General features: G+C 42.7%; 2 protein-coding genes across 2 annotated transcripts; both read right to left on the bottom strand.

The window, feature by feature from the left end:
• Nucleotides 1-8987: 8987 nt before the first annotated feature.
• On the bottom strand, nucleotides 8988-11492 carry zgc:112294 (transmembrane protein 17A). Its single transcript, XM_053421109.1, has 4 exons — nucleotides 11366-11492; nucleotides 10648-10754; nucleotides 9582-9695; nucleotides 8988-9308 (listed from the first exon to the last, which is right to left on the bottom strand). The coding sequence occupies exons 1-4, from the start codon at nucleotides 11490-11492 to the stop codon at nucleotides 8988-8990; spliced, it is 669 nt and encodes a 222-aa protein (XP_053277084.1).
• Nucleotides 11493-11999: 507 nt separating this feature from the next.
• On the bottom strand, nucleotides 12000-14174 carry selenoe (selenoprotein e). Its single transcript, XM_053421891.1, has 4 exons — nucleotides 14017-14174; nucleotides 13711-13787; nucleotides 13284-13362; nucleotides 12000-12349 (listed from the first exon to the last, which is right to left on the bottom strand). Exons 1-4 carry the CDS (start codon nucleotides 14107-14109, stop codon nucleotides 12206-12208), a joined length of 393 nt encoding a protein of 130 aa, XP_053277866.1. The 5' UTR covers nucleotides 14110-14174; the 3' UTR covers nucleotides 12000-12205.
• Nucleotides 14175-15831: the final 1657 nt, after the last annotated feature.

Genomic DNA, 15831 nt, shown 5'->3' with positions numbered 1-15831 from the left:
GTTTTGGTATATTTGGTCCTTATTTGCTATATTCTCTGGTTCTGCTGCATAGATTTATTTTTAAATGTCCATTTTGAGTCCAACAGGGTTGAAAGAGTGCGATGTTGTGTCGATGACTCGGATAAAACGATGGCAAACTTCTAAACTAGACTCTACCGTGAACCCAGAGAGAAACCTCAAATAACCTGACAGAATAAAATGAATTGATGGATCACCTCTGTGCTCTAACTGCTGTGTGTGTGTTGCCCCCTGTCCTTCTGTATACATTTCTATAACATTATTCTTTCTGCATCAGCTAATGTAGCGTTTGTTTTCTCCATCAGTCTGACGGAGCAGCACCGGGTGGAGCTTTTACCTCCGATGACGACTCGTAGACTTGTGCTTTCCATTTATGTCAGCTCTATAAATTTCCATCCCAGTCTCCTCCTGCCAGGTCACAATTTGCCATGTCTCTGTCTGTCTCTGCGATTGTCCTCAGTGGCATTATCATTCCCGTCATGGTCACGGACCGGAGCCAGCAGCTTGATTGGATCAGGAGTCACCGAACTCCCAGTTTTAATTGAATTGAGGCCGTCCTCTCCCCGGGAGACTACCAGGGGCCCGTGGGTGGAAAATACTAAGCAGGGCATTAAGAATATGCATGAGATGGTTAGTGTGCATTATCTGGAGGCTGCTCAGAGACTAATGGCCACTGAATATCAATACACAATGTTTCTTTATTTGGCGTTTCCTGTTTTATTTGGCGTTTTCAGACCCTGTGTGAATACACAGGGTCTGATTTTGGACTGAGTGAAAAATTATAAACAAACATTACTTTAGAAACTATACAGCCTGACTAAATATTTAATGAAAAATGGGGTGATAAATGTGGCTCTGGGGATAAAAGTTTTGCCCTCTTCTTCTGTGGATAATTTTTAATCTCTATATCTTGACTATCATCTATTTCTGCCTTTTATTGCTTCGATGTGCCGGGCTTCACGTTATGAATGGGTTGGAAAGGAGTGATGGTTTTTTTAGTTTTTTCTTGTCCTCTTTCAAAAAGCCTGGCATCACTCTCCAGCGTGTTTTCCCTCGACTTTTTGTCGGCTCGATCATTCCACTAACTATCACAGTGAAAACATGTTTTCCCACAAGCGCCTGTGGAGACTTCTCAGAAGCTCAGTGGCGTCCAATTCTGCAAACCCACAAGAGCACGGAGAAAAACGGAGTTCACGAGAGTGCGTTTAGGTTTTTAGTTAATGAGTCGCATTTTCCCTGCTTAAGTTATTCAGAAATGAATAAGCATTTCCTTGTGTTTGTACACAAACCACAACCGCTTACGTCCCTATAATCAATTAGCATGGCTGCTCTTATCCTCCTGGAATCTCACAGAACGGAAGCTTAATTGCTTTTGTCAGAAAACCCCTCAGACGGATATCAGACGTCTGATTCAAACGTCTGGCAGCGTGGACCTGGAGGTCTGCTGCTCGGCTGCTTAATAGAAAACCCCAATGAGCCATCGATGTCATATCAAAATGTCTTTTGAGAAGAAAAGAAAGCATTAAGCAAAAGCCACAAACGGCAGGAGATTTAACTGAAGACTTCTGTCAGAATATACAATTAAAAATGTGACGTCAAGAGAAGTTCAGAACAAAAAAAACTTTCTTTCCTCCTTTGGTCTTATCATCTGCAAAACCAATTGCATTGTAAAACCAGAGACACTTGTTGTTAATGACCTTTACCCCAAAAATCAGGTCCCACTTAGAATCCTCTCCTCTCGGAATATATTCACGTTTCTCCACCACCAGATTGATACTGTTACGCTTGCTGAGCCGCAGCCAATCAGGATGCAGGATTCAGAAGAGTGAATTTCTCCTTCATTTCTCAGGACTCTCAAGATATTATGAAGAAATGAGATGAAATGATTATCCGTGGCTGCTGAGACCTTCAAATCAAGAGTAGGTCAGGTTCTCAGCTGCATGGGGTTCAGGTGCAAAAAGGGCGTAGCTACTTAAACATAGCATTTGTTTATATATTAAATATTAGTCATGTAATTTGCAGGGAAACATGTGGCAGCAACCAGCAGATAGAGTATTGAACATGTGGCATCACACATGGTCAAGCCTCTGAAACGTCCCTCTGGTTTGTGTCTCTAGTGGGACTTCCTGTCTGAAGCAGGGACGGTTACAGTATATTGTCTTTTTCAGGTGATGAAAGAAAGAAGGTTCCTGAGCTCAGCGACTGCAAAACAGCCAAGGTCACTGCAGAGGCTTTCAGTGTCAAGCTGAGGTATCCTTGAGAGAGGGATGAATATAACCCCCCCCCGCTCCATCAGTGACAGACCCCTTGATTAGATAAAGGGCTAAACTGTAACTCACACCGGCTCAAGTTCAGTTTCTGTCGTCTGTTCAGTTATAGGTCACCACGGGGGGTCACAGTTGTCCCCGTCTCACAAACCCTGAGTTATTGACGAGTCTCTAAACTGAATGGAGGGTCGTGGGAGCGGCAGCAACAGATGACGTGGGAGCGGACCTGTCACAGCCCGAATCAAAGAGGAGGAGAACTGAGTCATTTAGAGCAGCTTCAAAGCCAAAGTCTGAACGTTGGATCGTGTCAAGTGAGAGAGTTTCACACATCTCACCTGTACTGGGATCATTCTGTGATGAGGAAGCCAAAAAGGGACAAAAGCCCAGGTTTCTTTGGATGAGGGACATTTTTTTACTTTTGATTTGATGGCTTCATTTGCTGCCATTGGCCACGAGCACCAGCAGAGCTTCATCCAGACAAGTGGCAGCTTTAGATGCTTTTTCTTCTATACTTCATAAAGTTGCCATCTGCAACAAACAGGATTTCACTTTCACAAAAATGTTAATGTGATTGTCCGATAACAGAAGGGGTCACCAGATTTATGAGATCGTCTATTCTGTGTCAGTGTCCTTTACCATCACCACCAGATATTACTCCTTCACGTTAAAGGCTGTATTTTAAGAGGTAGACCAAAAGCAGTATCCTGTCAGACTGTTGTAATGTTTCATATGGGTGATGTTTTAAAATGTTTGAAAGGTTTGTCTTTATAATCTGTATAGCAGCAAAGAAAAAAACCTCAAATCTAAATAAGGTGGAGCCTGAAAATGTTTGACAATAATAAACATGACAAAATAGTAAATTGATCATTTTTAATCGACATTCTTTAAATCAGCAGTTTGCTAAAGGTTGGCAAAAAAGACACCATTTTAATAAAACCTTTAGATAAAAATATGGATATAATTTAATGTGGTTGTATTTGAGACAAAAAGGCTGATGTGGGTAACATGCACATGATTCAACTCAAAACACTTTCACATTATAGTAAAACAACGCTCCCAGGAAACTGGAAGTACATCAGCCTTTCTGTGGCTCTGGCTGTAAAGGCTCCACATTCTCCTGTGTCATCGAGCAGTGCAGATTTAATACTGTTGCTGCTGATCAAATATTCATCTATACTGTACCGCGAGTGGCCATTTAAACCCCGGGGGGAGATGCCACTTGTCCTGCCATTCCCCTTCGCCCAGGTAATCAGACCCAAATTGAAAATATCCGACGACCAATTTCCCTCGGAGTTTCAATATCCCTGCCTGCCAGTGTGATGTCCCATTCCCTGCTGGCTTAAAAAAAAAAAAGGGGGGAAACAATATAAGGAGCTCATGAATAAGATCTGAATTTCATGGCTCGATATCATTTAGAGGCAGTAATTGGGCAATATGTATTCTGTACCCCTCAGAAAAGGCCCTGTTTGCTCTGATTTGACCGGAGAAACACTCGAGTCGAAGCGATGGCATCGAGTCTCCAATCATACATGTGTTCCCATCAACTGTGATATCGCCCTTTCATTGCAAATGCCAGGTCCTATTCTATCAGGGGAAATGAGTAAGAGAGATTGAACAGTGTCCCAGAGGATTTAACGGAAAGGCTCACAGCTTGAAACTCCCCGCGGACCCGAGTGACCGGGGCTCGGTATATTCCTGGAAGTATTTTTCCCTTCAGTTGCTGATGGAAACAGGTTGTGGACGGAATAGGAGGGGGGGGGGGGGGGGGGGGTGCAGGGTAGGGTCAGCTGCGGACATTTCGCTGGTTTAATGAGTTTCTTTACCAGCTGATCAGACTCGGAGAGTTGAAGGACTGGTTTGCCCTGAAAATTGCATAAAATTGAAAAACTTCTGACTGAAAAAAAAAGGAATCGCAGCTGAGATTATTTTCGGATTTTTAAGGTTTCTACGTATATCCCAAAACAATGGAGGGAAATGGAATATGTGCTTAAATGTGATTACAGATTCAGATTTGACACAGATTTGTTTTTCTTTCTAATAGCACTAAAGTGGTTATAAGGGTACTCGTGGTGTTGGGCTGCGTTCACCAGCTCGACTGAGGCTCTTAAGGCTGATGCACACTAGTGGATTTTAAACTTTTGACTGATTCTAAAAACACGGGAGACAAACAGACATTTATCACAGATTTAACTGATGTTTAATCTTGTAATGTTCAGATCGCACACGTAGTCGGAGCCAATTATCGCAAATAAACGATATGTTTGATATTTACGATGTTGAGACCGGGAAGGCTGCAACATATATATTTCGTAAACCCCCCCACACTACAGGGATATTTGAGCAGACACTTGACACAGAGTGACCTCCAATCAGAATTCTCTAGTGAGCAGGAGCCTTGACTCCTTTGTCCCTAATGAACTCATGAAACCTGAAAGAATAAAGCCACAGTTTAACTTTGATGTTTAAGGTTGTTTTCACATCTGTAAGTATGGAGCGAGGTTCTTGTGTGACACATTCGATCCAGTTGGTCGGGTTTCACATTGCACTGTAGGGAGCTGACTCCTGACGGCATCACCCACTTGGCCTGTGTCTTCCTATACTCCACATTAATCGGTGTGTAGACAGATGTTGGGACTGTTGGTCAATTCGGTGTAATCACATAATTTCTAAAACATTTCCAAAAAATCTTCATTTTGTTCATCCTCATCATGAAGTAACAAGTCTCCCAGTGGAATAGTTTTAATGGTTTAAATGGAGACAGAGGAATAAGCTGTAAAACTCTTCGGCCACAGAAGTTTAATAAGATTTGACCTTTAGCATTTTGTTGGCATTCAGAAAAATGTAGAAAAACGTCTGCAGCCTTATTAGAGAGGAAATGTTGTATTTCTTCAATGTGACTGAGGTAAGTGTTTAATTGTGTCATCACATCGTCCATTAGCGACTTGGAGTAAGACTTAGCGACTGGAGCCTAACGGTAGTTTGAGGGTTAATTGTATAACCACCTGGAATTAAGGGGATGGGGACGTGTCCAGGCGTCTTGGCCGGTCTGGTGAGCTCTCCACCGTGAGGGATTACTGAAATGAGGAACGAGGATGTTTCTCTGACATGTAGGATATCTCCTCCTGTGAGCGCTTGTAGCCTCGTCAGTCACATTTCACCCAATCATAATTGAGGCGATGACGTGCTCGCCGGAGCTCAGCAGACGATAATGTGAATTAAAAAAATAGAAGCCTCGTTGAAAACTTGGAGAAGCTGCAGGAGTGATGACTTGGAATGGAAAGGACGCTGAGACAGCTGTTTACAGGAGCCGGAGAACATTATGTCTCCAGATTGTCCCAGGATATTATTCACCACACTTCAAAAAACAGGAAGCCAATTGGATTTGAGGTGACAGGTGCGAGGAGCCGCTTCACATGTGACCACGGTGTCTCCAGAGGGAAAGTCTACGCCTTTCTGATGAATCTCCTTCCTCTTTAGATCCTAATAGAGTTATTTAAAACAGATAGGAGGAGGAGCTGAGTGGGGGGTGAGAGCAACGCCTGAAGACAAGAACCCATTGAACTTGTGTTTGCATTAGAAAAACAAGAAAACAGCATAAAGAACATTAGTTTGTGTCTTGAACGTGATTCTGTGAAGCGTTTACAACAAATCAAGACATGACAACAGAATAAATTGTGATTCATCTCTATAATTACGATCAAAACAAATGAGAACACGGTTGAGAGGATCACAGCTTTCTACTCGACTCCTGATCCTTTAAAATAACCGCCTGCTTTCTAATGTTTTTGTCAAAATTTTGTAGAGGACAAAACTGACGACCAGGCGCTGTTTGCTTTTTATTTATTTTATATATTGGTGTTTGTCTTAGCTGGTGTCAGAAAACACTGGGATCTGCCTTCTATCTAAAACCTGTGAGGAGCTAGTGAGTGACAAGGTGCATCAGGAGGGAATCAGGTGATTTACTGAGAAGGAAGAAGTTACTGCACAAGTTGGAAAAGATCCGACAATGAACTTGTGTCGTTGTGATATTTTTTCCTTTTCACTTTCCGGCACATTTAGGGGACAATGTGTGCAATTGGGTGCACAAATCCAAATCTACTGAATTTAAATGTGGTCTCATGAGGAGACGTCTATAGTTTTAAAATGGGAGGTCGGTCTGAGCCAGTGACTTATGGTCAAATCTATAATAATGAGGCATCTCACACACACACACACACACACACACACACACACATACAGAGAGAGAGAGAGACAACGAACAAGAAGCAGCAACTGATCCGGCCTCTATATAAAATCTGTGAGGAGCTCCTGAGTGACAGGAGCAGCAGGACAGACAGGTGAATAGAATCAGGTGAATAACTGAGTTGGAAATGATCAGACATTAAACCTACAAAATATATATTCATAAATACTACTTTTAAATGACTTTAAAAAGGCACAGAGATTATTAGTGGAGCACCATGTATGAGCATATTCTATATAAATGTGTCTACATAGTTAATATATCAGTGCATGTGCAGATTTTATGACCCTTTATTAAGTGGGCCTATGGTGTGTAGATGCATTTTTTTGTGGAAATACATTTCCTCCTGGGAAAATACAGATCTACCTGGTGATTAAAAACATGTTGCTGCTGACGAACCAGATTCCCGATCTGAAATAAACACAACAGAGCAAACGGCTCCTTCTCTCCTGTTGTCTGCTCACGTCTCCTCTTCCATTTTATCAATGAGCCAGAAGCACCAAACCAAAACCAGGCTGCCTTATCGGCTGCACCGGTGGCAGCTGGTTCCTCTTTCAGTCCGCGAGGTTAATTCACTGTAGGGAAGAATTCAGGACACGTGGAGCAAAATAAACAGAAGTGAAAGGGCAGCAGCTCTTATTTACCTGCTCCTGTTTGGGGCCATTTTCCTTATTTAGACGAGATAGACTCATGTTATCCTTCATGTCACCCGATAAATATACTTTTTCCCCTTTGCAGCAACACAGGACCTGGATTTTCTCGGGTATAGGTTGAGCTCGTTCCCTGGATGTAAAGTGGAGCAGGATGAACACGTTGTATCACAGAAAGTGTGTCTCTCTCATTAGCAGCTTGGTGTGGGACTAGTGAAGCATCTGAGACTCTGGCTTTGGGCTCGAGGTATAAAACAAGGGAGGAATCCTTTCTAGGCCTGCATCAAGAGGAAAGAGGGAAAGTGTAGACAACACGATGTGCAATCGATTTCCATAAAGTTATAGATGATCAAATAATAGTAGTGCGGACATGCCTAACCTCTCTTCCTCTGCCAGAGGGTTTGCTGACCAGGACATGTGCTGCATGAGAATCTGTTCTCATTGGACTGTGCATCACTTTCCACACTTCCCCTGGTCACTGACTGCCACTGTGTGGTCATAAATATTTAACACAACTCTGCTGCAGTCACAGGTTTAAAACTCTCGGACTTTATGAGCATTAAGAAATCCTGATTCTCACCTTTTAAAGATAATATTATGAACAGTAGGAGCGACTTAAAGATAAAGTGGAAAACAGTCGCTCTTTCCTGAGAGAACAGGTTTTCTTTCTACTGGAAAACTAATCTCCCCTCTTGGGTAATGCAAAAAAAAATTTAATCTGCGCTTGCAAAAACAATTGTGTTCTACCAACACTGCAGCCTCCGTCATCCATCATCATTAAAGAGGACAGAAGGGGGGGGCAGCTCCTGGCATCGAACTGCCGGTGTTTCTGAGCCCATTCTGTTTTTGTGATGATGCACTTTCTTCTCTTCAAGTCAGGTCAGTTCATGACGGCTCGGCTGACACGACGACAGGCTGTGACATTTAGAGTGGGGCTAAAGTGAAGTGTTTAATCTTTTCTAAAACAACAACACAATGTCTGAATGTTGGCGTCAGCGCTTTCATTTTTCTTGCACATCAAAATATCGAGGTATGAAGATTGAGGGGAGATGTGAATGCCAGAGTGCAGATTGTACAAGAAGTTCAGTATCTGTGTTCAAATGGTCACAATGCAGCAGTGGATTAAAAGTAACTGAACACTTAAGTTAGTTTTTGAGCTGTCAACTAAATGATAGGACAGTTTTTGGATGAATCACATTAATACTGTTTTTAATTTCACATTTATTCCCACATTTACAAGACCATGTCATACATAGATGACTCACAACGCCCCCTAGTGTTTACAAACCATCTCAGACCTTGAAGGCATGATGCCTACACAGAGAAAACAACAGTTTGAGACGTCTCTACATCATGACATCTATATTTCAAAGATGTAAGTTCCTCCGATCCAGACGCGTCTCATTTTCAAATTAAATTAAATCTGAGCTGAAACTAAAGGCCTAAACCAACATGGTCTTCCAGTCAGAGACGTCCCCCAATACCACAACCAATACCTCGGCCATTGCTTTAACCTTGACTGCCCCAAACGGTTCAATGAAACTCTGGAGGTGAGTAACTTTCCACTTTGTTAAGACATTTCTTTTGCAAAAGTGTGTTTGCTGCAGCTGGAGACGTCTTTCATAGCTGGACAACCTCAGGCGAGCTGACAGGGGGACAGTCCTGCGTCCCAGCTCTGAGTTCTAAAGACAATTCTTTGTATGTCCAGTGAGAGACACCCAAACATTTAGGGATGAAGTTGCACCTTAAGCACCAAGTCCAGTGTTTGGAACAGAAAGTAAACAAGTATTAGTCAGGTGAACTCATACTTCAGTCATACATGTCACGGTGTGGTGACACCGGCAGCACGCTTCGACGGTACGTCAACCCGTGGACGGGGCTCATCCCCGCGTGGCGGAGGCTCTCCACTTTGCCAAACTGCCGCAGATGGAAGAGGACGGTGAGCTTTCGGGTCATGGTCCTGAGCGCCAGGAAGGAGGCCAGGATCTGGGCGAGGAGGAAGAGGAGGTACAGGGAGTGGACGGCTCTCTCCAGGGGCAGGATGAGAATCCCTTCATCGGTCAGGAAGAACAGCAGCACGGGCAGCTGGAACATGAAAGACAGGAGCCAGAAGGCGGCCAGCTCTGGCACCTGATGACAGGCCGGGGGGGGAGGGAGAGAAGTCGGGTTGGTGGACGGAGGCGATGCAGAGATAAAGCAGTCGAGGGCTTGAGTTGTGTCAACATGAAAAAACACACACACACACACAGAGAGAGAAACTCAATAGAATAAGGTGGTTGTAGCCTCGAGCTGATTGTTTGCTCACACCGGAGGAAAACTCAAGCAGCCACTCGATTTCACAGAAGAGCTCTGTGTTGTGTGTCTGTGTTGTGTGTCAAGGAGGATGTCGGCTGTTTGAATTACCTTTTCTTTAAGGTTGCCGATGTAGCCCAGATAGAGTCGCACCACCTCGATGACCGTGAGGAGGATCATGCCGGTGATGAGCAGAGCCTGGTAGTATCCCGGCAGATAGTAGAACTGCAAATGAAGCACGGCTGGTATGTCAATGAGTTGAATTTAAAAATAAAAATCTGCGTACTTAAACATATAAAAGTGTAATTCTTTAGGAAATCTCAAATATAACTTTATGAATGTGGATTTGATAAAGACTGATGATCTAACACAGTGAGTTGTAAAGTTTTACATGACAAACCTCCATGTATATCATTGGGTTTAATGCCAATGACCCTATGTGTCATCTTTGATATTTAAAAAGTGGTGAAAATAAGTGTCATCTTATTCATGTGGCTTTACAGGATGGGTTTGGTATTTTGTTCTGTTTATCAATTTAAATATTCACATTTCCACTTATATTCCTTACTTCCCTTCTGTTAATTTTCCCCTTTTCCTTTTTCCATTTCTTATTTTCTATTTTATGGCCTCGGTCGTTCCCAGAGTACGATTGGCTTTTGCGGTACCGGCCCAAAAAAACCTGTAGATGACTTCACCAGCTGAGATCAGACCTGCTACGGCTGATACTGCTTTTAAACCCCTTCTTCAAACGTTTTTTTAAAGCTCTTCATCTCCGTTTGAATTTAATTAATTTGTTGTTTAATTTAATGTTTCTTTCTTTCTTTTCATTTGTTTTGTTTTATTATTGTTTTATTCTTCGGTGACCTTGTTAAGAAAAGTGCAATACAAACAAAGATTGTAATAATATTATTGATTATATTATATTTGTTGTAATACATTTATTATTTATTAATCTCAGTGCTACTTGATGCGACCAATAGATGGCGCCAAAGTCACCGGTTTTCCAATTTGACAAATATTGAATTTAAGTGGATTTAACATGAATGAGTCCACGTATTCAACTCCTCATTCCCTGATAGTTAAACCATTTTCCTCAGTGGATTTGATTTCAAGACTTTTATAAACAATCTATGTTTAATGTAATTTGAGTTTGTGTTGTGAACAATCTTCAACCAACCTTCACCTCCAGCATGAACACAGCCGAGAACCACCAGCAAGGGAAATAAAACATGTTGAAGTAGAGCAGCACCTGCAGTGGGAGGTGAGAGACCAGCTCGTTCACCACTGCAACACAACAAACACAATATACATCACATGATCATACGGTTGTTGCTGATGCCAAATATGTGAGCTTCTGAAATAATTTTTTGGGACTTTTTAAAGCTTCAAAAGATAATGTCAAGAGAAAGATATCTAAAAGTGCATATACAGAAACATCAATAAGATCAAATAATCCTTTATTAGTCCCAAAATTTGCAGTATTACAAAAGCAAGAGTCAAATAGACATCAGCAAGTACTATACTTGCAATACTTGCAAAAAATATATAGAAATATATAAACTATGGATGTAATTAAACTAAACATAACGTGTAAAGACAGGAAATATATGGGAATGTGTACAGTGAATGGATTAGACATGAACTGTTGATAATGCATAGTTGAGACTTAAAGTGTGGCTGAAGATAGAGTTCAGTTATAGGTTTCCATGTAGTATCCACAAAGATGACAAAGCTACTTTACCTCAGTTATGAGATCAGAATTAGTTTCAGTTACTCATAATCACACATTTACAAATATTGCATTGTAGTATATTCAATAATGATATTTTACTTTGGACAACTATAAATCATACTACACTACAGTACACTACAGTTCTGTGGGACGAGTTACCGACCCGATGCGTCCTCCTGCTCCCTGGTGAAGTCGCTGTCTGCCGTCCGGTTGTTGGTGAACACCGAGCCGCCCATGTAGGCCAGACCCATCTGCAGGTTCTCGGGCACAGGTGAGTAGAACACAGGCATCGTGGGTAGAGCTGTTCACCATCACCGAGCCAGAAGAGTCAGGAAAAATATCCCGGTCTGGAAACCGTGTTTGTGTTTTTCAGTGACTACTGCTAATCCCTGTTGTGTTAGGTTGCACAGAGACACAAATGGACACACACACGCAGGCTGGCAGACACACTGCTAATCAGATTAAAGTGAGGGAGGCGGGCTGAGGATTAGGCTGAAACAGCATCCTGGCAGTTTGTTAGTCACTCAGCGGCTTTTTATGATGCTCAATATGATTTGTTTGTCTAATTAGATAATCCAAAAGTTTTTAAAGATCTACAGAAATTAAATATGGAGGAAAATAGGATAAATCCTCATAAAATACATTTTAGTTTAAACCTCCCTTGCAAATAAAACTCACATTTTAATTCATTTTACAATATGTAAGCATTCAAATCTCTTTTATTTATGCAATCGCTCTATATAGGGACTATAGTGAAGACAACTGACCCACGTGAATACACAGACCATTCAAACATGTTTGTGTTGTTTTCCATACATATTTATTTTTATTATTTAGTTTCAGCTCGCTAACATAAGGACACATCCATGTCTAACCCCCTGCTCCCTGCACCCGGCCAGCAAGTCCTCAGCGTGGAGCCTGGCTCCTCGTTTTCTGGCCTTTGGGCCCCACACGTCATTAAAGCGGCCGGGCTGCAGTGGCAGGGTTTGTCCACTAGATGTCGTCACAGCTCGTCCCTCGGGGCGCGCAGGGGGAAGTGCTGGAACTCCTCTGGCACCTCTTCCCCTTTCTGGGCCCTCTTGTAGAAACCCAGTGAGTCCAACAGGCTGCTGATCTCATCTGCCTTCATTTTCTTCACAGGAACAGTCTGACGTGTCGGGGAAAACACACACACACATGAGCACACACACGCACACATGAGCACACACACACAGGCATATGGACATAAGGCTGAAAAGGCGGTCATGTTGGGTGAAGTAGATGGATTCAGAGAAGATGGTATTTTGCAGACAAATGGTTTTGTTGTGTTTCGTCTTTTAAACCGTTAATTTCACCAAATCTGGATTTTTTTATTAAAACTTCCCTCTGCACATTAATTTTTTATTTATCTGCTCAGTAATTTAGTCTCTGAAATGATTCTTCATTCGAATTTCAAATCCCAGTCTCAAAGGGCGACCGCCCACATTATGAAGCAATAAATGAACACAACAAACACGGGACCTTGAAACAGACGCAGACAAACAGAAAAAAGAAAACTCCCACGTGGAGTTAATAAGGGAAACGAAAAGGTGAAGAGTCTGAGACTTGAGAAAGAAACCAAGAGGGAGAACAGATCACTTTCCAGTCACAGCGGGGGGCTCTTTGTGCGTTTAGAAGAAAATTCATTAACGGTGGTTTCACTGGGAGAGTTTTATTGTCCCTTGGTTGGTTCAGGGGCTTTTCCACACTGATAAAAAAAAAGTCTGTGGGAAACATTGACAATTTGAAATTTAAGGGCTCACATTTATATCAACATTCATGCCGAGTATCATGTCTCCGTATAAAAATATCGCTCAGCTGTCAGAAACTCAGATTTATATACTTTCTCAGCCTCCGTCTTTCTTTGCCGTCCCTTTTTTTTCTCACTCTTTCAAACACACTCTGTCTCTGTGACTCGGTATCTGACAGACGATCTGATATCAGATGCAGGAGCTTTTAAAAACTTCCCCACATGAATCCGTCTCGACACTCCGCTGCTCCCCTGGAAAAAAAAACTGCATCACAAGGCCGGATTTCAAAAGATCCCCGAACCCGAGTCTCACCTTCACAACCTCGTCCGTCTCGTCGTAGAATATCAGACGGGGATTCTTCTCCTCCGATGAGTCATACTCCAAGTTGTGGCTGCACGGGGGGGGAAAAGAAGGGATCAAGGGAAACAACAGGTACACAATAGGGTTTGTGATGTGTAACGTCTATTGTCTATTTTTAGACCCTGCATGATCTGGACTTGCATGAGCTTTTTTTGGAAAGCTCCCAGAGCTGGCTGGCTGGCACGGGACCGGGCTATTTGCTGGGACCATTGTTTTGTCTGTGAGGGAGAGGTCATGAGAGGACTGGCTGCTCTGTGTCTATGTGTGTGTGTGTGTGTGTGTGTGTGTGTGTGTGTGTGTGTGTGTGTGTGTGTGTTGGGGGAAAAGGTCACGTCTCGACAAGAGGCCGCAGGAGAATGCAAAAGAGCAACAAGGATACTAGAGAGCCCATCGCTCCAGGAGGAAGTGATGGAGCTCGGGCATTTTCTTTATGCCTCATCCAACCACGCTGGGAGCCTGTGAGGACGACAGGTTGTTAGAGCAGCGTGACAAACGGCCGTGTGTTGCTTTGTTCTGCTCAGAGCTGCCAGCTATCAAAACTCTCCGCACTGACACGACAGCACGCGGCTCAACCCTGATGTCAAGATGAGAAGATTTTTGATTTCAAACTTTTAAGCTAAAGCATTTTATTGACTTTAAACTTCCTCTGTGGGTTGTCCATCATCAGGTGTGTGTGTGTACTCACCAGCAGTTTACCTCTGGCCACCACCGGCTCCTCTGTGGTGTTCTCTGACGCCCTCACACCGAGGGTAAGAGCAAGCACCAATAAAACCCACATTTTACCACACTCTGGTTCCTTCTACTGCTGTTACCGAAGTTTTTACTAACAATATGAAACCCTGTCACACACTTGGACACTTTCTCAGGCTGGACGGGACCATGACGTGTTCCCACGGGGGAGCAGCGTCCACCTGGGTTCGGTTCTTCTCACTGTTTCTTCCTGTTTCTCTGTTAAAATGCTTTTTAATCTCAGCACTTGATAAAAACTGTCTCACACATGCTTGATTCTTCTTCTGCTGTTATTTAGACTGTTTGTTGAGTTTTCTATAGTCACAAAGACGCCCCCAGCTTTTATGGTTTATGGTTTCTTCCACATCAGATGTCATCAGCTAACATCTGGACTCTTATCACTTATTCCCACAGAATGAACTCACAGGTAGTTGACGGCCTATGAGAGCGAGTCCGACCCTCACAGCTGCTGACAGACGAAACTAAGCTGAACATGATCTGTGCACTTTCTTCAAGAAACATATTAAACCTGCATGTGAACTAAAAACTAAATATTTTGATTCTCAATAGAGTTTCTGATCGGAGAGAGTCTGTGTAATGTACGTAAACGCATCATTTCTACTTTATTCATTTCAAACGCATTTATTTGTCATTGATAAGAGGAGAAAACAAATATTTTAGGAAAATGTCATATTGACAAATGTAGAACAACCACACCAATAGATTGTCAATTTATCCCTTTTTGTTTTGGTCTCCACAAACTCATACAGACATATTGATTACAGCTGCTAATTAATGTGCAATAGAGGAGACCTGGTGACAGCCTGCTCCCAGTTTTTATACTTAGCACAGATATGAGTTGATGATCTTCACTTGTAAGTCTCATGAAGAAAGTAAATGATCATCCATCCATTATCTGTTCTTTGATGGTTGGGGGCCAATCAACCATAACTGCATGTATTTGGACAGAGGGCGACCCTCGAGGACCTGGAGAAAACCCACACAGATATAAAGAAAGCATGAAAACCTTCTTGCTTATTTCAGAAAGAATATTTACTCATTAAAATATTTAATTTCTGTTGTTTTCTATCTCTCCTATGTCCAATAACCTCCATACTGAGGCTGACACCTCTGCTTAAATCTCACAAGTGTTGCCTTTATATAGATACCAATAGTTTTCATATAGACCCTGTAGTTGCAGAGATATTTTCTATTATCTATTCATATCAGGGAGGTCATTTTTGAATGTCAGAATGCAAATCATTTAGTCTGAGGCCTTGGGACTTTCTCCGGAGTTTCTCCTGCCAGCCCTCTGTTACATGTCAGGATGAAAAACAGGCGTCAAACTCGTCGGATGTCAACTTTGAAAGACAAGACGTAGAGAATGAATTCTGTTGGTAAATCTTGAAAATACCTCTCCTCCTTTTTTGTTCAGTAAAATCTGCTTTGTTCAGATACAGTCAAACTAGTGCCTCCCTCTCTCTCTCTCTCTCTCTCTCTCTCTCCCTCTCTCTCATTCCTGTTGTTGCACAAGCACTCGAATCCCCTCGTGTGCTCTGGTATGAAATCAGACCTTATGAGAGAACGCAGCACATTTGCAGCGCGTTAACACACTTGAAGAGGAAAACATCTCTCCATCTGTCCGAGTTTACCCGACTCCCTCTGTCCTGTGAAGAGGCAGACGCATCAGGTCGCCACACGAGGGCGGCGACGCCCACACGCACACTTCCTGGCGGTTTGGCGGGTAAATCGTGAGCTCGCACCGCTCTCG

Source organism: Pleuronectes platessa, chromosome 4, assembly GCF_947347685.1.
Source record: "Pleuronectes platessa chromosome 4, fPlePla1.1, whole genome shotgun sequence".
Taxonomy (NCBI): Eukaryota; Metazoa; Chordata; class Actinopteri; order Pleuronectiformes; family Pleuronectidae; genus Pleuronectes; species Pleuronectes platessa.
The sequence above is the reverse complement of the archived record's forward strand: the minus strand, read 5'-3'. Positions and strand labels throughout refer to the sequence as shown.